This window comes from Cervus canadensis, chromosome 10 (assembly GCF_019320065.1).
Source record: "Cervus canadensis isolate Bull #8, Minnesota chromosome 10, ASM1932006v1, whole genome shotgun sequence".
Taxonomy (NCBI): Eukaryota; Metazoa; Chordata; class Mammalia; order Artiodactyla; family Cervidae; genus Cervus; species Cervus canadensis.
Genome location: NC_057395.1, coordinates 58,595,987 through 58,619,055, shown reverse-complemented (window position 1 = coordinate 58,619,055; position 23,069 = coordinate 58,595,987). Strand labels below are relative to the sequence as shown.

The following is a 23,069-nucleotide window of genomic DNA, read 5'->3' as shown; positions in this document are numbered from 1 at the left end:
TAACTTGCATTTTTCACTCAGTGATGAACTTTGGATATCCTTCAATTAGGACATATCCTATATGTTGCATTATGTCCTTGGCCAGACCTACTTAGGGCTTCGCAGGTGGAGCTAGTGGTAAAAAACCCACCTGCCAATGCAGGAGATGTAAGAGATGCAGGTTCAATCCCTGGGTCGGGAAGATCCCCTGGAGGAGGGCATGGTAACTCACTCCACTGTTCTTATCTAATGAGAATCCCAGAACCTGGAGGACTATGGTCCATAGGGTTGCAAAGAGTCAGACACAACTGAAGTGACTTAGCATGCACACAGACCTGTTTAACGCCCACTCAACAGCCAATTTTGGGGATGATCCAAAATGCCTCAATTGAGAACAACTGCCCTGACTTCAGAAACCCTAGAACCAATGGCTGTTGAGTATCTCCCTACGAAACATCTATCAAGTGGATGAACCTTTTCATCTGTGCCACCAGAACAAAAACTAGGGCTGAAAACATCCTTACTTGGCCTTGAACTGGACTAGTGTGATCCCTGGCTGTGTGGTTGGCAGTCCCTTTGACGTAGGGCCGGGTACCTGGCTGGTCTGCACTGTGGTGGCTGCCAACAGTTAAGTCAGCTGCCTCACTCAATTCCAGAGCTGGGTGGGAACCCAGGGCCTTTGTAGACTCTTCTAGAGGATGCAGGTTATGTTTTCATGCTCTGTTCTGGCATGTGCTATTAACGTAAGCTGAAACCCTGAAGAGGGGAGGGTTGAGTGTACGTACACAGGGCTGGAGTGTATGTGTACGGGGCATGGTGTCTGAGCAGAGGCCTTAGGGACAGACAGGCCTTAACACTTACCAGCCGTGTGGCCTGGGCTTTAGGTTTTGGCACTGTACAGTGGGATTCTTGTGCAGCACTGAAGTACTTACTATGGTTGCTGTCATTATACTTCTTCAGAGCAACCCATTAGAAAGTACAAACTCCACTGTCCTCATTTTGGTTTTTAATGGTCAAGCTGACAATAATTTCCAGTTTCTCCAGACCAGCATATGGTTTCCTTTCTCTCTGCCTGCAGCCCTGCCCCAACTGCCTCTCTGGGATCAGAAGTACCAACTCCCTTTCTCAGGATAGGTCTGGATTGGGAACCCAGGGCCTCCCCCAACTCTGAGGACCAGCATGTTAGCTCTTGGCTCACTGCAGGGGGTGAAACAGAAAAGAGAAAGTGACTGGTGATGACTGCTTCGAAACAGACTGAGCTATATTATGATTTGAAACCAGGAGATTCTGAGTCAGTGCTGATTCTGGGGTTCACTTAACAGGGGGTGAAAGGCTTCCATCCAAGACCACAGTGGCCCTCCTCTCCCAGACTCACACTTCATGTGGGGAGGGTCTTGGCCTGGCTGGGACTACTGCCTACGTTGGTGCAAGTCTGAACTCGGGCCTGCACACCAAAGCCATCTTTGTTACACCCTAACTTTAGTCAGCAAAAGCCTCCTACAAATGCAGTACAAGGAGCTTGAAGCACAGGGAACCCACCTCTTCTTCCACATGTGGTTTGCCACACATTAACAGGAGCTCGGTGATACGCTGTTTGTTTCTCTTTCAGGCCAAGACACCCTGACTCTGAACTCATCTGAGTTGGCACAAGCTGTTTCCCAGTAAAAAGATTCCCCTACCTCTGAGGGACACATCTCTCCATGAAATAAAGCAATGACACAGCAGCCCGGATGATGAGGGAGGCAAGGGGCAAAGCAGGAGTTGTAGGCAGAATCTCAACTGGCCAAGGCCTGGGGAGTGTACACCTCTCAGGGTTTGAGTGAAAGGAACGGAGGGGCTGTGTGCCTCTAAATCTGATCTCACGCTTCAGGGCCCTCTTGTTGCTGCCAGTTTTATCCAGACAAGAAATGTGTTCTGATGTAAGTGAGTGCTACAAAAGCCTTTTTCTCTTAAGTATCCCCGCTTCCTTCCCTACATAGGGGTGGCGGGGGGGAGGGGGGTCACACTTAGTGGGTGGATGTTGTGTGCCACATGCAATTTTTACACAGAGAGGATGGAAGGAAGGCTCCTCCACACACCCTAGACAAATACGATTTTATGGTAATCAAAGCCTGCCTCAGTGGGAGAAGTTCTGTACAACATGCTGGTGATATTCCTTCAATTTTCGGTTTTTTTTGGTTGTTTTTATTTTTTTCTTTAAAGTCCACTGATCATCACAAAAACCCAGGAAATGCAACTAAGGAGAAAACAAATGTCCAACTGAGATCTAAGAACCCAGAGCTACGGAGGAGACGTGGCACTGGATGCAGGGTGTGCAGGAGAGGGTGGAAGGGTGGTCCCCACAGGGCAGCTGACCATGGGAGACGCAGGAGGGAGATGAGGCTGCTGGCCGGGCAGTTATGTTAACCGCTGCACGATGACGGCATTGAGCAGGTTGGCTTCCTTCAGGGTCTGGTTCTCATCAGCCAGCTCTTTGTTCGGGAAGGTAGTCATGAGGACAAAGCTGGTGGCAGCCATGGCCGGCCGGGCGTCTACAATGAAGAGTCGGATGTCGCTGATCCTGGTGGAGTGGGGAGGTGGGTGAGTGGTGTTCTCTGCTGCCTGCTGCCCACTCCCACCCCCCCGCCCCCAGGCTAGAGGGAGGCCACCTCATTATCCCCAGGTCCCTTTCTCTGCCCCATCCTCCACAGTGGCCAAAATGCTCATTTGGAAACACATGAGCTCATGTCACTCTTTCAAAATCTTTCACAGAATTGCTCCCCTCTTCCTTGTTATAAACACCAACCTCCGGACAGTAGTCCCAAGTCCTGCCTAATCACACACCACCCTCCTTCTCCCGTTCTCCTACCTCCCCCCTTCAGTTCTTCATCACGCTGTGCGCTCTGCCCACATCTGGTCCCTCTCCTCAGGGGCTTCTCTGCCTGATCCCTCTTCTATAATCCTCATCACACTTGCTCCACACTAACCTCATGTGAAGCCTGTCAACACTCAAGGACTGGCAAGCCACTCCCTGGACCCCACGCGGGTTCTGATTTATATGGCCTACGACTGATGAAATTTAGACACTGCTATTCTAGAAAAAAAAAAAAAGAGTTGTTTTGCCAAATATCTTTACTGGCAACAGTCCTCCCCTGCTAATCCCTTCATCACTCTGTGCCTTGGCTTCCCCATCTTTAAGTTGGGGAGGCAGTTTGTTTCAGTCTGGCCTGGATGAGCTGAGATAGAACAGGCATTCTAGAATTCTCCAAGTCCACATCTCAGAGACCTTCATAGCCTAGAGGTTGTCAGAGGCCCCCTGGGGGTAGGGAGGTAGAAGAGCAGGATGAGTGGGATGCCGCATTTTGTCCCCTCCCCACTCCAACAACCGCAGCAGTTCAAATTATCTGTTCTCTTGGGCTTTAGCATGAAACTTCCTATTACCAAATAGTTTGGAACAAATCCATCTGAGGAATCTGTGACCCACACGAGAGAGAGGGAGCAGTCACTGGCTACACTTAATGGAAGAGTGGGGACCAAACCAAAGGCTTCAGACGTGCACAGCTTCCTACCCCACTGCCTCCTCTGGAGAGAGCCTGGAAAGTCTGCTGGTGTTCAGGGGGAAGAACTGCTCCCTCTCCTCACTTCTCTGTGGGAGTTTCTGGGACCCTCTTAGAATAAGCCAGGCCCCATAATGCAAGGTACCTGTGGCTGTGGTTAAACTTCTGCACCAGCCTCCCACCGTCAGCAAGCCGTATTTGGATGTTTGTGGTAGGCTGTGACTCATCAATTGAGATGGAAGAGCTGGCTTTGGCTTCATTTTCTGCCTGCTGTGCTGGCGAGCTGGTATTCAATACCTGGGGGGCAGTGCTGAAGAGAGAGGATCGCATCAGGACAAGAACAGAAACAAAGCCCCAGCAGGAGTGGAATCCTGTCAAGGACTTTTACTGAGCATTTGCTATGTCTGGTGGCAGCCATGTAAGGAGTGACAAGACAGAATCCCTGCTCTGATGGAACTTAGAGGTCCAGCAGAATTCACCTCAATCCCCAAGTTACTGCCAGCTCCCTCACTCCTGGAGTTGGGCAAATTACCCACCCCCTTCTTCCCTGGTGTCCACAACTGAACAAGAGCTTGAAAGGAAGTAAGCAGTATGCAAGACAGCCTGGGCTGGAAGACTGGGACCTGATGCTGGAGGACCCAACAGATCAGGATGAGTTTAGCCCCAGTGAGAGGCTAAGGGCAGAATGGGGAGGGGATACTCCAAGTCTGCAACTGAGGCGGGTGTGACACAGCCTGGCAGGTGACTGTTGGAATGTAAAGGACAAGTTCAGACTCTTATCCTCTGATGGAATTTTCAGGCCTGCCTGCCCTAGTGCAGCCTCACTCATGAGGGTATCTCATACTCATTGGTCAACTATCAGGAGGCAGTTCAGATTTCTGGAAAGCCAACCAAGTGCCTGGCACCACAGGGATTAATTATATAATATGAATAGGACGTGGTGCCTGCTGCAGTGTGGACAGCTCAGATCTTGGAATGAGATGGACCAGGGTTTGAATTATACCCACTAGCTATGGAGGTGTTGGGCTAGTTATTCAAGCTCTTTGAGTTTCAAGAGTAGTAACAAGGTTCTTTAACAAGGACTATTGTGAGGATTAAAGAGGTGTTCCACTCAGGGAGGCGGACAAACACAAAATGCACACAAATTCCCAATTCTCCACAACTGTGTGGAGGCGTTCTCTTTTTTTCTCTTAGCAGACGTCCTGGCCTATACCTTTGCAGAGAATAGAGGCCATTAGATGAGAATCCCCTTGCCTTCCCCCAAAGCCTCTAATTAGATCAGTTCTTCCACCTCACTTCTTCCTCTGATCTTTACCTAAAAAGGGTATTCTTAGCAAATCCAACGAAAGTGCTTTCCTAAGTGTGTTCCCTGGGACCTGAGTCCCTTGCGTTATCTACAAGAAGGTTCTGGAAATGTCACCAACATTATACCAACAGTGTCAGAGGCCACTAACATATTAAAGAAGGTCTTGAGAGGTCATAAAGAAACCGCTTGCAATGCAGGAGACCTGGGTTCGATCCCTGGTTCAGGAAGATCCCCTGGAGAAGGGAATGGCAACTCACTCCAGTATTCTTGCCTGGAGAATTCCATGGGCAGAGGAGCCTGGTGGGCTACAGTTGATGGGGTCACAAAGAGTCAAACATGACTGAAAGACTAACACTTTGAGAAGTTGTGAAGTTAAGGCAAACTTATTTGACCACCATGCTCTTTTCATGTTAACCTCCTGAAGATCATTTCCTGGAACAGTCCACGAAATGTTGCCCCAGAGCACACAGTCAGCAAGGAAGAACTAAAAACTGAAGTTACTTTCTGTGAACATCAAAAATACGGGCTTAGAGAATTATAGAGTGGAGATCAGAAGAGAAAGCTGGCCACACTTACCGGCTATGAGAAAAGCCTCTATGTACTGGCCTCACAACGTGTGGGACTCAAAAGATGAGACACACAGATAAATTACACCATCACAGGCCCGAAGAGAGGTAGCAGAAAATTAAATGTTGCACCTGTAAATGCTTAAGATCTACTCTGTTCTGTTCATTAATTTTAAAGGCATTAGGTCAACTCTTTAGTTAAGATTCTAGGTAGCCTGGCCCTCAACTGTTTATAACAATTCCAAGTATGACAGGTACTCACTGAAGCTGCTGCCTGCCAGAAAGGCCTGAACGAGAGAGAAGCTGAATCACATGACTGCTCATTTCCTTTGTAGTGGGAATAAATTGGGCACTGAGGTGCTCTGCTGCAACAATGCTGAGTCCTGAGGCCCTGTCACCAGCTTTACAAAGATGAGCACTGCAGCAAGCATGGTGACCAGCGGTGCTCATTCCAGCAGCAGTGACACCCTCACCCCATCCCAAGTGCACTCGTGGTGTTTGCTACTCGAAATCAAATGCAGGCGTCTCAAATCTTCAGATTAGTTCCCATCCAAACAAACAAATGCAAAACCTAAAACAAAAAGTTTCATGCAACTGAAAGAATTTTTTAAAATTTCCGAACTGAGAAAAATCTATTCATTCACTTTATTTTTCTAGGTAATTGGAGAAAAAACAAGGATTGACCAATCTTTGAGGGAAACTTGAGAAAAATTTCCTAAAATATTTGGCTTCCTGATCATTTTAGTTAACAAGACAATGATGGAAAGCACAATAAAATTTATTGGAAAAACTGAAAAAGCTATCCATCTGGTTTAGACTGAAAAGATAAAGTCCCATCACCCTTAGCTGTAATAAAACTATTTTTAAGCTCATTTTTCATTAAAAGCTAGAACTGAAAATCAAAGTGGAACTGGCAATGAACATTTATTTAGCTGACAAGCATCATGTCTGATTATCAAGCTCTGTTGATTCATTATCTGCACTAATAAAGTAGCCCTATCCTAAAACAGAGGCTTTCTCTGGTGACTTAGATGGAAAAGAATCTACCTGCAACGCAGGAGACATGGGTTCCACCCCTGGATCGGGAAGATCCTTTGGAGAAGGGGGTGGCTACCCACTCCAGTATTCTTGCCTGGGAAATCCTATGGACAGAGGAGCCTAGCAGGCTACAGTCTATAGGGTCACAAAGAGTCAGACATGACTGAGTGACTAACACTTCACTTTATCCTAAGTCTCAAGATATCTTAATTTTTTTAAATGTATTGTCTTGTACACACAATAGAGTTAAGACATTCCAAAAGTTTCGGTTACTATCATGAAGCCAGACAAACCCAAACTGCAAGGTGTTCTGAGGCCTTCCATAAAACTACTGGTGGGTGAAAGAAGGGTACCATGTTTTGGAGGGCAACGTGAGGATCTTTTGAGCTACTTGTTGTACTAATTCTAGCACAACATCAGGGGTATATAAAGATTTAATTAGATAACCACTGTAATGTTCATAATACTGATAAATCACGTAAATACTTAATAGCAGGGACTGGTTAACTTATGGTACATACAGAGGATAGAAAATTATGTTAGCATTAAAAACAATATTGCAGAAATTCATTTACTGATCTGGAATGATAGCCAGACTACACTGACTAGGCAAAATAGTAGGGCATAGAACATTTGTTTTTACACACACACCCTCAGATACTAACTGGATATATCTGGCTGTTAGGTTTAAGAATAGCTTTTACTCTTTATCTGTATTTTCTATTTTAAAAGATAAACACACTTTATTTTCAATAATATATGGAAAAAAAAATTAAGTGGTGCTCCACAAAGCTTACCACAACTGACAGGGAAGTCACAGATGGATCATTCTGAGAACAGCTGTCCCAGACTAACCCACAGACCCCAATGTGGGAGATGAAACAATGAGAGGAGGGTGACTTCAGTATTTTGGTCCTGGTAAACTGCAGTCTATTACCTCTAATAGAGCTATGACCCTTGCTCCTGACGGGGCATGAATGGCCAGCAGGGAGGTAGGGGATTCAAGAAGAGGGCCAGTCAGAATTGCAAAGAGCACAGCTGTCGGCAGACCACACTGATCTGGTGAGGTGAGCAAGGGCAGCATCGAGCTCAAAAGCTGCCAGAGCTAGGTCAGAAATAGGGTCATGCTGTGCAGAAGTGCGGGAAGGAGTGCCAATCAAAAGACCAGGTTCCAGTCCTGGTGGCACCGCAGGGAGCACCTACGGGTAACCCCTGAAGTCCAAGAGCCTCAGCTTTCCCTCTGTAAAATAAGGACTGAACTGTGTGTCACCACGCCGAATGCCTCTTGTGTGCACAGATCGCTCAGAATACTGACCAAGTGACCCCATGCACAGCCAAAGCTAAGTGGGTCCCTGAGAAAAGGCTGCCTGTCTGTGGGTTTGTCAAGGATCTGGTGTGAGAACTCTGCTGATCAGAGGTAAGAGGAACTATCAACCAATCAGATCCTGTTAATATGAGGGGTTTGAATGCAAGACAGAGATGGTGGCAGAGGACACAAGGCAAAACAGTCACAGGGAATGACAAAGTAAGTGTCAGGCAGGACCAGAGAAGAAAAAATAAGAGCTCCCCTAACACTGGAGCAGCAGCCTGCACAGGGCAGCAATGTCCTTGAGCTTCCCTGGATCCTGAACGTGCTGCTGCAGGCTGGCTGGATTCCTTACCCTCTCTGAATCCCCACCTCAAGTGACCTGAATATGTGTGTCTGCTTCAGCCTTAGAGCCATTGAGATGATCATCTCTGCCCTGAGCACCCTAGATGACCAAGTCAAAGCAGCGATGTGTTACCTTCACTGCTCATTGTGGGACAATGCTCTACGTGCTCCTCCCAACAGTAGTCAAGGAGATAAGGACTCTTACTAGTCCCGCTTTAAGCTGAGAAAACTAAGGCTGTACAGTCCAAGGTTATATGGCTAGAAAGCAAAGAAGAGATTTAGACTTAGGTTTGTTAATGCCAAAGCCTATGTTCTCATACTTTTCCTCCCATAAAGATAAAATCTGAAGTACTTTGTAATAAACAGTAAAGAGCTGCATCAAGTGAACTGTGCACAGGGTCTGCTGGGCCCCAAAGGAATGACCCACACAGTTCCACACCCCCCATGCTGCTCCTTACCTGCCCAGTTTCTGACCCTCGCCAGTGAAGGCTTTGAAGGCTCCCTTGGGCTTCACGAAGTCCTCATCCCGATGGTCCTCCATGTCCAAGTTCACCTGCCCGCCGTGAGCTAACCTCCGCAGCTCTGCTGGCACCTCTCTGTGGGAGAAAAGGCAGTGCTCGGGCCCACACGGAGCAGGATGAGAATGACAGTGATGGGTACAAAAGGAGGAGAAACTTCTCATCTCCAACTGATGGGCCTCCATTGGGAGCTGACTGCTCTAGTGGCTACCTGCCTGCCTCCCCCTTCTCTCATGCCTGCCTAGAGTCATATCTGGTGACTTGGCTCTGACCTAGGCCCAAAGAGGAAAAGCAGATACACAGGGTTTTGGAAGCAGATCTGTGAATCTGTTTCTCAACTGTGCTAAATCTGCTTAAAATTTTAAATTTCTTAAATAATAAACATTTGAATTGATTTCTTGTTTCCCATCTGCCATCTCACACACTGAGATGGAACCTGAAGGAGGGTTTTTCTGCTCACCCTCTGCGAATCGACTCCAGAAACTGGGCGTTGGATGGGTCTTGGTAGCTTCTGAGTTCACCATTGTCCAGGCTGAATCCAGTCTTCCAGAGCTTCAACACTACATGAACCTATGACAACAGGAGGTAAGCAGTCCATACATTGTCAGGAACCTGGCAAGCATACCAGTGTGAACCTGCAAATTAGCAAGTTTTTTACTATTTTACTGTGTCATTACTAAAACACACAGACAGACAAACATATATTCATGCACAAGGAAGGCAATCAACAACCAATGAAATAAGTGTTAACCTAAAATAAGAAGGCGATATGGCACAAATTAAGAGAATAGGCTTTGATTTAAGCAGACCAAGATCTGTCTTGATCTTGCCACTCACTAGCTAAGCGGCACTGAGCACGTGACTCAACTGATTGAAGCTGTAGCTTCCTTATCTGTAGCGTTGCCAGCGTGCTTGGCACAGAGCTTGTGCTCAACTACATTAGCATGGCAAATTTTACACGGACTATTTTGCAGTCATTAAAAATGATATCTACAAAATTTGTTAACTCCCTGTACACAGCCACAGGAAAGCGTCTAGAGGGCTAAAGAACAACATATTAGCAGCTGCTGCCTCAAGTAGAAGAATTTTTATTTCCTTCTTGCTTGACTTTGTTCTGGAAAAAACCCAAAATGATTAAAAACAAAAACATTATGGAGACTAATGTTCACAAGGTCACATGAAAACATTTATGGCACTGAAAAAGAATATATACAGCTGAGTCACTTTGCTGTTCAGAAGAAATTAACACAACACTGTAAATCAATAAAATAAAAAATGTTTATGGCATAAACTTCAAAATTGTCTCATAGCATTATTATACTTAGTAGAGGGGGCACCCCCTATGCACAGGGAAAAAAGGACTGAACAACAACAAGGAAAAAGTTTTAAAAGTATGTTTCAAGCCTCCCTGAGGGCGTCTAAAGACCAAGGTCTTTAGCCTTGTCCACATCACCAGAGAACCCTGGAACCACTATCCCTCTGCCTGAGACTCATGGAATGCTCAGAAAACTCCTTTGTGTGTCCATCCACTCTGCCCAGCCCAACTTATCCAGCTCCCCCTGCCACCATCCAGCCAGATGAGAGCTGTCTGTGATTCTCAGGTAAGCCTTTTCATTCATGGATGACACAGCAAATGTGCTGCCTCTTCCCTTTCAGAGGCTGCTGAATCATGGGATTAGCTTCTCCCCCAAAGTGATTAAACAGTCCACAAGCTTCCCTACAGAAGATGGATGCACACTCACATCTTGGCCGGAATGCCGCCTCCTTTCTCCTGCCACGTAGGCAGACTCTTCCTCCGGTGCCGCTCCAAGGCGGTAGCCACCGCCTGCAAATGGCTATAAAAGACAAGTTCACAAACACCTAAGGAGTGGGTCAACGGTGATCAGGTTATTCAGACAAAATGTTATTCCAAGATATTTAACCACGAGGTATGCCTTCTCTGAGTAGCAAGCTCAGAGCTACAGAGTTCGGGATTGGGGTGAAAACTGGAAAGCTGTGGCTGGAGAGAGTGCTGCTTGGCTAAAGGGAATGGCTGCTACTAAGATCTAGTTAACCACGACCATGCTGGAATCTCAGTGCAGGATAACACCAGATACTTTTCTGATTTTAACAAAGACAGCAGAAATTTAGATTTTATGTAAAACAGATGGCTACTGGTTTAATTAAAATAAAAAAAAAAATAAAGCGAGACATTAAATCAAGTTGATCAGGCCAAACAAAACAACTGGCAGAACCTGATCTAGACCACAGGTTTGAAAACTTTGCCCCAAATCTTTTTTTTTTTCCAAATCTTGATTCATATTAAAAGGTAAGAGAAACTGCACTGCTCTTCTGCACGACAGGAAGTGAGCAAATGAAAAACAAAAACAAATTCAATCACTATTGGGTGATGAAGGCCTCCTTCCCCCTGCTCTGGATCCTCAGTTCTATGGACACAGACATCAACCCCATATGCTCACTCTTGGTTTACTGGTCTCTCCAGGGCTCTTGGTCACTCGTTCCACAGCTACAGCTCCGTGCTCCTTGGCACCTTTAAAGAGATCGTCCACCAGCTCGTTGGGACTTTTCTTCCTGGGAGGGCCAACAATCTGCTGTCCACTTCTCTCTGAGCCCCCAGCATAAAACCTGCACAGAAAATACACATCTAACACCATATACGCTTAGAAAACATAAACAGAGCATGTGCCAGGCTTTGGGCTAGGAGCTAGGCACAATGAGGCAAAGGGTACCAATGCTCATGTTTATGGAACTTACTGTCTAGTGGGAGACACATGTAAAGAGGCAGGCAGACATACTGCAGTGTGAGCCACAAAAAAAGGTAAGGAAGGGGTCTCTGGGAATACAGAATTGGGGAGGACAGTCAAGGGTTCCCAGAAGAGTGTCTTCTGGGCTAAACCTTGAGGATGATGAGTTTATCAGGTAAAGAAACTAGAAAAGGACATTCCAGGCATGCACAACAGCACATTAGCTCTGGGATTAAATGCCAACACTTTTCCAGGTTGATCACTACGTTCACAGTGAGAAGCAGCTACCATTAGCAGCCCCGGATTAATGGTGGCAGTGGCATGGTTAGTACAAGCAATAAGGTTCCACTGTTGGCTCTGTCACTGAGTGACCTGGGCAAGCCAGTGCACTGAGCTATACCTCACTTTCCTTCTTTGAAATGGAAGGGAAGAACCACATGCCCTACCTACCTGTTCCTTAAGTCAGGACCGTGAGGTTCAAATCAGCGGATGTATGCAAAAGAACAAGCACAGAGTAATGCACACATGTAAGGTGGTTTGATACCGCACCAAGAGCTCACCCAAGCCTCACTTCGCCTTGCAATTGTTGTGACACACACCAAGAGGATGCTGAGAATGGGTACTGGAGGTGGTCAGCGAAGCTCAGATATAAGCCCCAAGATACCCACATCTGCTTTGTAATGGGCTAAGCAAAGCTTGAGATTAAGTTGGCACTTTATTTTTTTAACCTGGGTTTGAAAATCTGCAGTCATGTAGCCTTGGCTGGCTGCTTCCTTATCACTCCTATTCACAGCTAAGTCAAAAGCACATCTCAGTGGGGAGAACTGAGAACCTATAAAAATTAGCCTCGGCCTTCCATGTCTTGACATTACCCAGGGAATGAAGGCAAAACCCTAGGCCTTGGCATGAACAAGAGGACCAGTGTCATTAGGTCTGAAATGCTGAGGGACCAAAGGGGTAACTCTGGATGTGAAGTAAAAGGTAACTGCCTGGAGGATGTGACCAGACAAGAGAACTACGAAGACGTTATTTATGAGTTGGGCATTCACTTACTTGATGACACTGTCTTTCAAGGAGCATTAAAACACTGAAATTAACATTTATTCCTGAACTTTGAGTATATCTAAATAGAATGTTCTGAGGTAGGGCAAAAGTCACTACATGGATGAAAACAAAGAACAGAACACATGCAATTTCTGAGCCCACTTCCCAAAGAGTGACCACAATGAGCTAACTGCATTTCCATAATAGTTATTACACAATGTTCCTCAGGAATGTTTGACAGACCCAGGCAGATTCCATGGAGAACCAAAACCTGTAAAATGAGGCTGCAGCCAGTTCATCCTTGTTCATTCCAGGTAGATAAAGTTCTGTAAGGTCCTTATTATGGGACCTCAAAGCTCTGGCTTATGAACTAGGAACCTATGATCAAAATGCCCTAAAAATATTCATGGCCTTGACTCGGTATTTTCATTTCTAGAAAGTATTTAATATAACCTGAAATGTAGTCAAAGATTAGTACACAGAGATGTTCACAGCATTGATATCTACACTGGTAAAAAACTGGAAATGATCTAAACATCAAACATTCCATATGATGGATCATTATTATTATAGTCAATGAAAACACTTGTCAAGAATTTTAATGACATGGAGAAATATTCAAGATGTAGCATTAGTTCTACAAAAGCAAGAAACAAACTTATCTGATCTTCATCATATAAAATACAGTATCAACAAGCTACCTTTATACACAGAACCAAGACTTAGTAGAAATATGCCAAAATATTAACTGTAGTTACCAAGGGTGGGTGTTATATTTTTTTCATTATGCTTTATTGTCCACAATGGACACCAGTTTTATTATAATATTCCTAAAGGTTAAAAGCAAACCAACAAAAAAAAAACAGTATTGTGTCTGTATAAAAGGGGAATATACATTTCTAAGCCTATTTTCCTATTTATTATGTAATACATTGCTTTTTCAATTAAGGAAAAACTGGAAGGAAATACACCAAAAATATTAATACCTGGCTACCTGGGTTGTGATACTATGAATGGCTTTTTTCCTTATAGATTTATTTCCTTTCCCCTAATATTCTTCAATAAACACATATTATTTTAAAAATTAAAAACAACAACAAAAAAACAAACCCCAAATGAAAAACACAATGGTAAAAAGACAGGGGTCAATTCTAAGCTACACGGAGTGGAAAACTGTTTCTAGTATGTGTGTGACTAGCCCACAGTACTAATGGTTAATGATAACAGAGCATATTTATCCTTCTAGGCCCTTCCAGGTAATTATCATAGAATTTCCTGTGGACTATGCCCCCAACAAAGACTCACCTCTGACCCTCCTCTTCCTCCTCGTCCTCATCTTGGTCATGAATGAGGTCTCTGAAGGATGTCACCCTATTATCGCTGGAGACACAGAAAGGAGCAAATTGATCTCATGGGGAGTTAAAAACAGGTAACCCCCATCATCAACTGCTACAAGTTGGGGACACTGAGGTTAGGTTTTTTGGTGGGGCAGGAAAAGGATCTAGGTGGAAGAGGGTTATCTCTCTTATGTTTATATGCTAAACAATGTGGTATATATTCAAGGTCACCCAGGACTAAGAATAAATAGGAAGTGTATCAAGAAGCAAAGTGGAATCCAATTTAAGCTCTCCTAGGGGAAGGAGGGAACCGGATAGGGGCTGTACTACTTTAAAAACATACTACCGGATAGCGATTTTCATCATATAATTTTTAAATATTGGGGGGATGCCTTGTGTGTCAGGCACTGAACTGGATGCGGGTCTAAAAAATTATCAGGCACAGTTCTTACCCTTTAGTTGCTTACAGGTTAGTGGCACTCTGGCCTGGAAACCATCCATTAAATACTGTGCAATAGGGGCTGTGACAAAGCAAAGCACATGGGACGTGAGAGCAGTCTTTTGTTCTAGGTGGGGGTGGGGGAAGTACCAAGAAAAGCTTCCCAGAGAAATGCAGCATTTGGACCTAGTGCTGATGAACGAGGGGACCATCAGTCAACTGGAAAATGGATGGTGGTGATAGTGGGGAAAGGGGACCAGCAGGGCATTATAGGAAAGCAGCACAGGCACACACAGAAACCAGTGACAGCAACTCATTAAAGGACAAATCAAGGAGCAGAAATGAAACAAATATGTGAAATATGTGCGTGCAGAGGCCCCTGTCTGCTTCTGCTGTAGGTTAGTCAAGTACAGGGTGCAGTAGAGAAGGCCCACTAAACATGTTATGAGAAAGGTTAACTTCCTCCTTTGATGTCCTCTTACACTGCCACTTTTTTCCTAGTTTAGATTTGCCCTCAAGGAACAATCTTAGTTTTTCAAGGATCATGAGACACACAATTTACAAAAACATTTTCTGTATTTCTTATGGGGAAAAAAGTTGTTTCTCTTTAATATGAGGGGAAGGGGATAACAGCGATTTAGTGAGGCTAAGAAGGAGTTGTTTACTCCCGTTCAGTCTTGAAGAAAGATTTATTTCAGGGAGACAATAAGAGGACAGAATATACTCTGAGGCTCCACCAACTAGACATAAGAGGACAAACAGCAAATGGTGTAGCAAATACATTCCTGCCTGAGTGAGCTGAGAGCAACCTCCTGGGCATTCCTTCATGCTCTACACAACATGGTCTAAAAGGATGCAAGTCATTAAGATCTGTACTAGTGCCTTAAAGGCCTGTTGTTTAGTCACCAAGTTGTGTCCGACTCTTTTGTGACCCCATGGACTGTAGCCCGCCAGGCTTCTCTGTCCATGGGATTTCCCAGAAAAGGATACTGGAGTGGGTTGCCATTTCCTTCTCCAGAGCATCTTCCCGATTGAGGGATGGAACCCACGTCTCCTGCATTGGCAGGTGGATTCTTTACCACTGAGCCACCTGGGAAAGCTAATTCCACTCATTACTCTTCCCAATGAATTTTTCTACAGATGCTCAGCTTATCATCTATGGAGAAAAAAATTCTCTATCTCTCCATTGTTAAACACCTTCAAATACACATGTGTACATGTGTACAGGGAAAAGACCCTGATGCTGGATAAGACTGAAGGTAGAAGGAGAAGAGGGCGACAGAGGATAAGATGGTTGGATGGCATCATTGATTCAACGGACATGAACTTGGGCAAACTCTGGGAGATGGTGAGGGACAGGGGCGTGCTGCAGTCCATGGGGTCACAAAGAGTTGGGACATGACTTGGCGACTGAACACCACTACCACCAGCTTGAGCAAACCACTTGCTCTGGCTATAGGTCTCTTACACGTAACTTTGATGGCATCTAACAGACTCTGGTATCCATATACCTGGTTTCAACCTGAACTTAGCTTCCAAACCTGGGATCTTGGGCATGCTACTGAAATTCTCTAAGTCTTCATTTTCTCATGTGAAAATGGAAACAATCAGCACCAACCTCATGGGCTTGCTGTGAACAGCTGGGGTGCTGACGGATAGTGTAGCACATTTCAAGTTCTACTCTTGAGCAGCAGTTATCAAACTGTTGGGCCTTGAACTAGGAGTATCAGCATTTACCCTTGAAATTCAGACAGACGCAAATCCTTCACCCTTACCCTAGACCTCCTTAATCAGAAACCCTAACAGGAGTATCTAGTAATCTGGTTTTAGGAGTCCTCCAAGTAATTCTGATACATGCTCAAGTCTGAGGACCACTGTTCTGGAGTAATGCTCTGAGAGTTACCTTAACAGTACAGATGTCCTGGGGACATCACCAATTTAAGAATACTAGGTCTTGTATCTTCCACAAATTGGCAAACTGTCTCAGAAATTTCAACTTTTCAGTATCAGAACTCTATCTCCCAGGCACTCTGAAGTGGCACAAAGGTGCTCTGTCAGATAACATTTTCTGCAGTGACAGAAATGCTGTATCTGCACTGTCCAATATGGAAGCCACTAGTCACATGGGGCTATTGAGCATTTAAAATTCGGTAATTGAGCATGAATAGCTGAATGTTTGTTTTATTTAATTTTAATTAATTTAAACAGCTACCTGAGGCTAGAGGCTACCATATTAGACAATATAGTTTTAAAGAATCAGACAACAGTGGTCCCTAGCATTTTATGAAAGTACAGTTTTGTACAATGAAAAAAGAAGAAAAAGGAAGAAATAACAGCTTCCCTCTTACTCAACCCTGTGCTAGGTACAGGGGTGGGAGATATTGGACAGGAACGTAGTTAGCAGGAGCAGCAGTTTTGGATTTAGACGAGTTTGGGTTTGAATTCGCCGTAAGGGCAAATGTGTTTTATTCATACTAAGACTCAGCATCCAGACATGTGAAATGGTGAGCACCCTACCTACTTCCATGGTGGTTACTGAGGTGTAAGAAGATAATGTATGAAACAGTATCTGGCAGAGCCAGACAGATGGTGGGTGCTTCTGAAATACTAGCCCTTCCACCTCTAGGAACTTACAATTTACTCAGGGAGAAAAATATTCCGGTAATCGTCAGAAGAATTCAAGACAACACAGGAGAGACGTCTTTGAGTAGTATGCAGATATGGGTTGTGAATGGAGTCTGTGCTGCCTCTGGGTTTGGGGATTACATACTTCGTAGAGAAGGTGGGGAGGGAGCTAAACATGGAAGGACATAAAGGATTCGCACAGGTGGAAAGGAAGCAAGAGACTAGGCATGTCGAGTCAGATGAGAGGCTCAAACAAAAGCAGAAGAGCCAAAAATTTAGGCAGAACTGAGACACCAAACAAATCAGTTTGGTTGAAATAAAGATTTAAGTAACCTGCTCAAGGTCACAAAGCTCTCAAGTGACAGAGCTGGGATTTGAAGGTGGGCGGTCAGGCTCTAGCATGAAGGTGGGTGGTCAGGCTCCAAGCCCAGGCTCTAATAAACCACTGTCTGGATTGGACTTTGGGTCTACCAGAGAAGACAGGTATGAACATGTGACTAACATCACAAGCTAGGTTTCAATTTCTCCTCCTCTCTATTTCTGTGCCAATACCCAACTAATCTGGTGTGCCTGTGAAAGACACACTGCAGGAAATTAGCTGTCTCCATGAGCAGCTTCATAAGAGCCCTTACCCTACCAACCAGGTCCCAGGCAGTAACATCATGATGTGTCATCAACAACACCTCACAGGTTAGCATCGATGAACAACTGAAAGATGTCCTGCCTATTACCTCTTTCCTCTGGAAATGAAGGAGGCGAAGAAGTTAAGGAAACAATGACAGCTGGGGTTAGTGTTCCTTCTTGAAAGAGGGGAAATGTAATTTAAATCTCAGATGTTCTCAGAGAGAAACACAACTTATCACCTCACACCAGCAAAGAAACCCTATATATGTGTTCTGGGGCTGAACGTAAACTCAAACTAATTGAGGACATACACCAGAGTAGAAAAGGCTTCAGCAGAGAAGGGAGATGTGGTTCACACACTTTTAAAGGAAGAGGCCCTGCCTGTCTCATGAAATCCGGCAATAATTATTGCAGTCTGCAGATCACAGTAGCAATCTGCTCTAAGAACATTGGAGTCAGGATGGTGAGGATAGGGGATGTAAATGAGATTACAAAGGTTAACACTGTTTCACAAAATAAGACACCGTCTCCCTAATCAATTTGCCAAAGAGTGCGTTAACAGGTTTAGTTTTTCTAAGTCTTTTTAATAGGGTAATGGGCATCCTAAAATATTTAAATAGCCTTTTAAAAATCATCTGGCCTAAACTTTTACATCTACAGCATCCCTGAAAGGAAGCACTTCAGTTTCAACTTATTTTCAGAGATGGAGAAGCTGCTCCTCACATTTCATAAATAAAGAGAACCCCCCGAAACATTTAAAAAGTTGGTTTTGTTGTTTCCTCCAGGATTGGATCATAAAGCACACTCAGTTAAGAATCCCACATCTCCACACAAAAGGAATAAGTCTTGCAAGAAACTACCACCCACCAGTCTTTCTCCCTCAAACCCACTGGTCCACGTTCCTAGGCCTGACCCCTCTGTCAAGTCAGGAAATAGTTCACCACTGCTGGAAGCACACTAATGAGGCAATAACTGAAGCTGGCCCTTACCTGGGGGCTGTGCCTCTGGATACTGAACTGGGGGTTGCCTGCGAAATGGTCACAATGTCTTCGTCCCCTCCATCCTCATAAAAGCTTGCTAGGGCGATCTGAAACAGAGAGGCAGTAACTTGGAATACTTAAACAGGCCTTCATCTAATACATCTCCTTTGAACACAAAGGAGCAAAGACACAAAAATATGCCCAACAATTATAAAGCAGTCTGTATCTGGTAGGCCATAGGAAATAAGACCAAAAGATTAGTGGCCCAACTATTTGTTTTCATATCGCCTGAAACAAATTCCACCTACTAAAGGAAAAAGAAGGCAAAAAGGAAAGTTGGGATGGAGACATTCCTCAATGTCATTTTATGAGGAAATGGGATCTAGTAAAAGCAGTGTACATTTAATGAACACTCATTTATGTGCCATGTTGTTGTGAGTGGAACTTTATGTGTGCTAACTTATTTAATCCTTAAAGAACCCTATGGAGTTAGTGCTATCATCATCTCATTTTATAGCTGACAGAGAAGTGCTGAGAAGAAAACTGTCTGAGGTTACACAGTTGGTAAAGAGTAGAGCCAGGATTGATCCCAGGCAGTCTGCTCAGGCCCTTGCTCTCAGCTTTCAGGTGACAGCCAGGAATTTGAAACTGTGAGGTCACTACAGATGACTACTTTTACTTTTTCTCTGCGGCTATTTCCTGGTTTGTGCAATGGGGACACCCATTTCACCAACCTTTCAAAATGGATGAGAGGATCCATTAACATTTATGCACAGTCATGTCTTAGCTCTATACATACAGAAGGAATATGGACCTCTTTTAGCCATTTGTGATTGGATGTTTCTTGCATGGACTCAATGCATAGGTATTTACTAATCACTGCTTCCCTGGTGGATCAGACAATAAAAAATCTGCCTGCATTGCAGGAGACCAGGGTTCAATCCCTGGGTAGGGAAGATCCCTTGGAGAAGGGAATGGCTATCCACTCCAGTATTCTTGCCTGGAGAATCCCATGGACTGAGGAACCTGGCGGGCTATCGGCTACAGTCCATGGTGTCGCAGAGTCGGACAGGCCTGATCGACCAACACTTACTCCGCACAGTGAAGTGAGAGTGCAATGAGGTCTACAGAGATGACAAGACAAGGCTCCTGTCCTCAAGGTCACCACATTGCAGGAGACAGAGAGCTGCTGTGGGACACAACCAGCCTGTTGGAAGCAGCGTGCCTTTACAGGACACACTTTAGCAAGCCAGCCAGGATGCCCTGTGCTGCTATGGGACATGCACTGAACTGGCATCGAGGGGGTCTACGTCCAAGTCATGGGCAAGTCACATCACATACTGAGCGTGTTTCCGCACTAACAGCATGAGGAGCCTGAGACTGATGACCTGCCAACTGTAACACTGGGAGCTTCTAGGTCTTTCAGGTAGAAGCTGCACTTTGCATTTTCACCCAGCACAGGGGCTTTACACCATATATCTATACAGTTGTGATGTTTTACCTAACTTTATACTTTCGCGAAGCACGTAAATGGTGAAGTCAGCAGACTCAGTTCACATCCTAACCCCTGGGTGTGTGAGCTTGGGCCTATCACTTGCCTTCTGCGCTTCCAATTCATCAATTTCCTCAAATGAGGAAGTTTTCTTCACAGTGTGGCGAGGATAAACCCAATCATGTATGTAAACTGCTAGGGCACGTGGTGGCAGAGCTTAAGAGAGCTTGGGCTCTGGTATCAGACAGAACTGAGTTCTAATGCCATTTCTTCCACCTGGTAGCTAGTGAGGCCTTCAGCAAATTACTTAACTTCCCGAAACCTCAGCTTCAGAGTGCAATGCTTAAATAACTTAAGATACATAAAGCTCATGGTAGGCACTCAATAAATATTAAACATTGTCATCCATCGAGGACGTAGGTTGGCCAAAAACATGTATGCAATTCTTTCTACAATTAATCACTGAGTGAGTGCCTATTACCTGTCAGGCATTGTTCAAGACACAGAGGATTCAACAGTTTACCAAAATCCCTGCCTGGTGTAGTTTATCTTAATCTCTTCTCAGTCAATAAGTATTTTACGTATATCTAATACCTGCCAGTGAACCACACAAGCTCCATAAAGACTCCCATTTTACAGAGAAGTTACTCAATAAAGATGACTAGGACCCAACTTTGCGCCACAACCCAGTTTCTCCCAGCATTTAGGTACGAGGGGGCGTGTGACTGTGGCTGAGGACACGGAAATGAACAAGCACCTCGTTCCCTCCGCCGCGCGTGTCCACTCGGGAGCTGGTCAGTCCGTCCGGGGCTGCAGCCGAGACTGCGCGGCAGCCACGCCCCCAGGGTCCCCGTCTCCACGCGGGCTGCGACAGTGCCCAAAGTCTCGCCTCCCCAAGAACTAGGCAGAAGGGGAAACCGAGGCCCGGTAGACCAGGTCAGTCCGGGCCTGGGCTGGCCTGCGTCTCCCCTCGCCCAGGACGAGCTGGCACGAGTGGCAAGCAGACCCAGGACCCTGAGGCCTGGGTCGGGCCGCAGCCCGGCGGGATGACTGTGCGCTTCGCCCGCCGCGGGCTTGAGGCACCAGGTGTCTGCTCCCCATAGTACCCTGCCTGCCCGACGCGGCCCACCTCCCAGCGCTACCTGCAGGTCCCAGCCGGCCGACTCCAGGAAGAAGCGGGCCCTATCCTCCTCGGCGCCCGTCACCGCCACGAACTCCCTCAGAGCGTCCTGCCGCTCCGCCGCCATCTTCGCCCGGTGCGCCGCCCAAACTGCCCCGGGTCTCACTGCACAGCCTCAGCCCGGCCGCGGCGTTCCGCCCTCGGGTTGACCGGGTCCAGCCGAGTGGCGCCCGCCCGCAGGCCCCGCCCCATACAGTGCCTCATGCAAAACCTTCCGTGCGGGAAACGCCGCCGCTCTGCGCCCTCTGGCGGCCGCAGCCCGGACCCTCAGTCTAACAGCGGGGGAGGGAGCGCGGGGAGGATGAGAGGCGGGGAGAGTCCACCACTGAGCACCTGTGGAATGAAAGATCCCCAAAGGATTCTGTTTCACATTGTTCATTGAGTCGTTTCCTCATTTCACTAATTTATTCTTTCGTTCATTCACTTGTTCAACTGAGTGGAACCAAGGGCCTGGTGCTATTTCCTTTCAGTTCAGTAGCTCAGTCGTGTCCGACTCTTTGCGACCCCATGGACTGCAGCACGCCAGGCTTCCCTGTCCATCACCAACTCCCGGAGCCAACTCAAGCTCATGTCCATCCCATCGGTGATGCCATCCAACCGTCTCATCCTCTGTCGTGCTCTTCTCCTCCTGCCTTCAATCTTTCCCAGCATCAGGGTCTTTTCCATGAGTGGGTTCTTCACCTCAGGTGGCCAAAGGATTGGAGTTTCAGCTTCAGCATCAGTCCTTCCAGTGAGTATTCAGGACTGATTTCCTTTAGGATGGACAGGTTTGTTCTCCTTGCAGCGCAAGTACTCTCGAGAATCTTCTCGAACACCACAATTCAAAAGCATCAGTTCTTCAGCGCTCAGCTTTCTTTATAGTTCAACGCTCACATCCATACATGACCACAGGAAAAACCATAGCTTTGACTAGAAGGACCTTTGTTGGTAGAGTAATGTGTCTGCTTTTTAATAAGCTGTCTAGGTTGATCATAGCTTTTCTTCCAAGGAGCAAGCATCTTTTAATTTCATGGCTGTAGTCACCATCTGCAGTGATTTTGGAGCCCAAAAGAATAAAGTCTGTCACTGTTTCCATTGTTTCCCCATCTATTTGCCATGGAGTGATGGGACTGGATGCCATGATCTTAGTTTTCTGAATGTTGAGTCTTAAACCAACTTTTTCACTTTCCTCTTTCACTTTCTTTTTTTTTTTTTCCTCTTTCACTTTCATCAAGAGGCTCTTTAGTTCTTCACTCTCTGCCATAAGGGTGGTGTCATCTGCACATCTGAGGTTACTGATATTTCTCCTGGCCATCTTGATTCCAGCTTGTGCTTCATCCAGCCCAGCGTTTCTCATGATGTACTCTGCATAGAAGTTAAATAAGCAGGGTGACAATATACAGCTACAACGTACTCCTTTCCAGATTTGGAGCTAGTCTGTTGTTCCATGTCCAGTTCTAACTGTTGCTTCTTGACCTGCATACAGATTTCTCAGGAGGCAGGTCAGGTGGTCTGGTATTCCCATCTCTTTAAGAAATTTCCACAGCTTGTTGTGATCCACATAGTCAAAGGCTTTGGCATAGTCAATAAAGCAGAAATAGATGTTTTTCTGGAACTCTCTTGCTTTTTTTTGATGATCCAGTGGATGTTGGCAACTTGATCTCTGGTTCCTCTGCCTTTTCTAAATCTAGCTTTAACATCTGGAAGTTCACGTTTCATGTACTGTTGAAGCCTGGATTGGAGAATTTTGAGCATTACTTTTCTAGTGTGTGAGATGAGTGCAATTGTGCAATAGTTTGAACATTCTTTGGCATTGCTTTTCTTTGGGATTGGAATGAAAACTGACCTTTTCCAGTCCTGTGGCCACTGCTGAGTTTTCCAAAATGTTGGCATATTGAGTGCGGCACTTTCACAGCATCATCTTTTAGGATTTCGAATAGCTCACTGGAATTCCATTGCCTCCACTAGCTTTGTTCATAGTAATGCTTCCTAAGGCCCACTTGACTTCGCATTCCAGGATGTCTGGCTCTA

At 45.6% G+C, this 23,069-nt stretch overlaps 1 protein-coding gene across 2 annotated transcripts; it reads right to left on the bottom strand.

Moving 5' to 3' along the window:
* Nucleotides 1-2,145: 2,145 nt before the first annotated feature.
* NSFL1C (NSFL1 cofactor) lies at nt 2,146-21,286 on the bottom strand. 2 transcript variants are annotated; one of them, XM_043479571.1, is made up of 10 exons: nt 21,022-21,286; nt 18,397-18,494; nt 13,688-13,762; nt 11,789-11,794; nt 11,054-11,219; nt 10,337-10,429; nt 9,055-9,164; nt 8,535-8,672; nt 3,661-3,825; nt 2,146-2,539 (listed from the first exon to the last, which is right to left on the bottom strand). In XM_043479571.1, exons 1-10 carry the CDS (start codon nt 21,124-21,126, stop codon nt 2,377-2,379), a joined length of 1,119 nt encoding a protein of 372 aa, XP_043335506.1. In that variant the 5' UTR covers nt 21,127-21,286; the 3' UTR covers nt 2,146-2,376. The 2 variants fall into 2 exon arrangements, with proteins under 2 accessions (XP_043335506.1, XP_043335507.1); XM_043479572.1 differs by lacking the exon at nt 11,789-11,794 and having other exon boundaries at nt 21,022-21,192.
* Nucleotides 21,287-23,069: the final 1,783 nt, after the last annotated feature.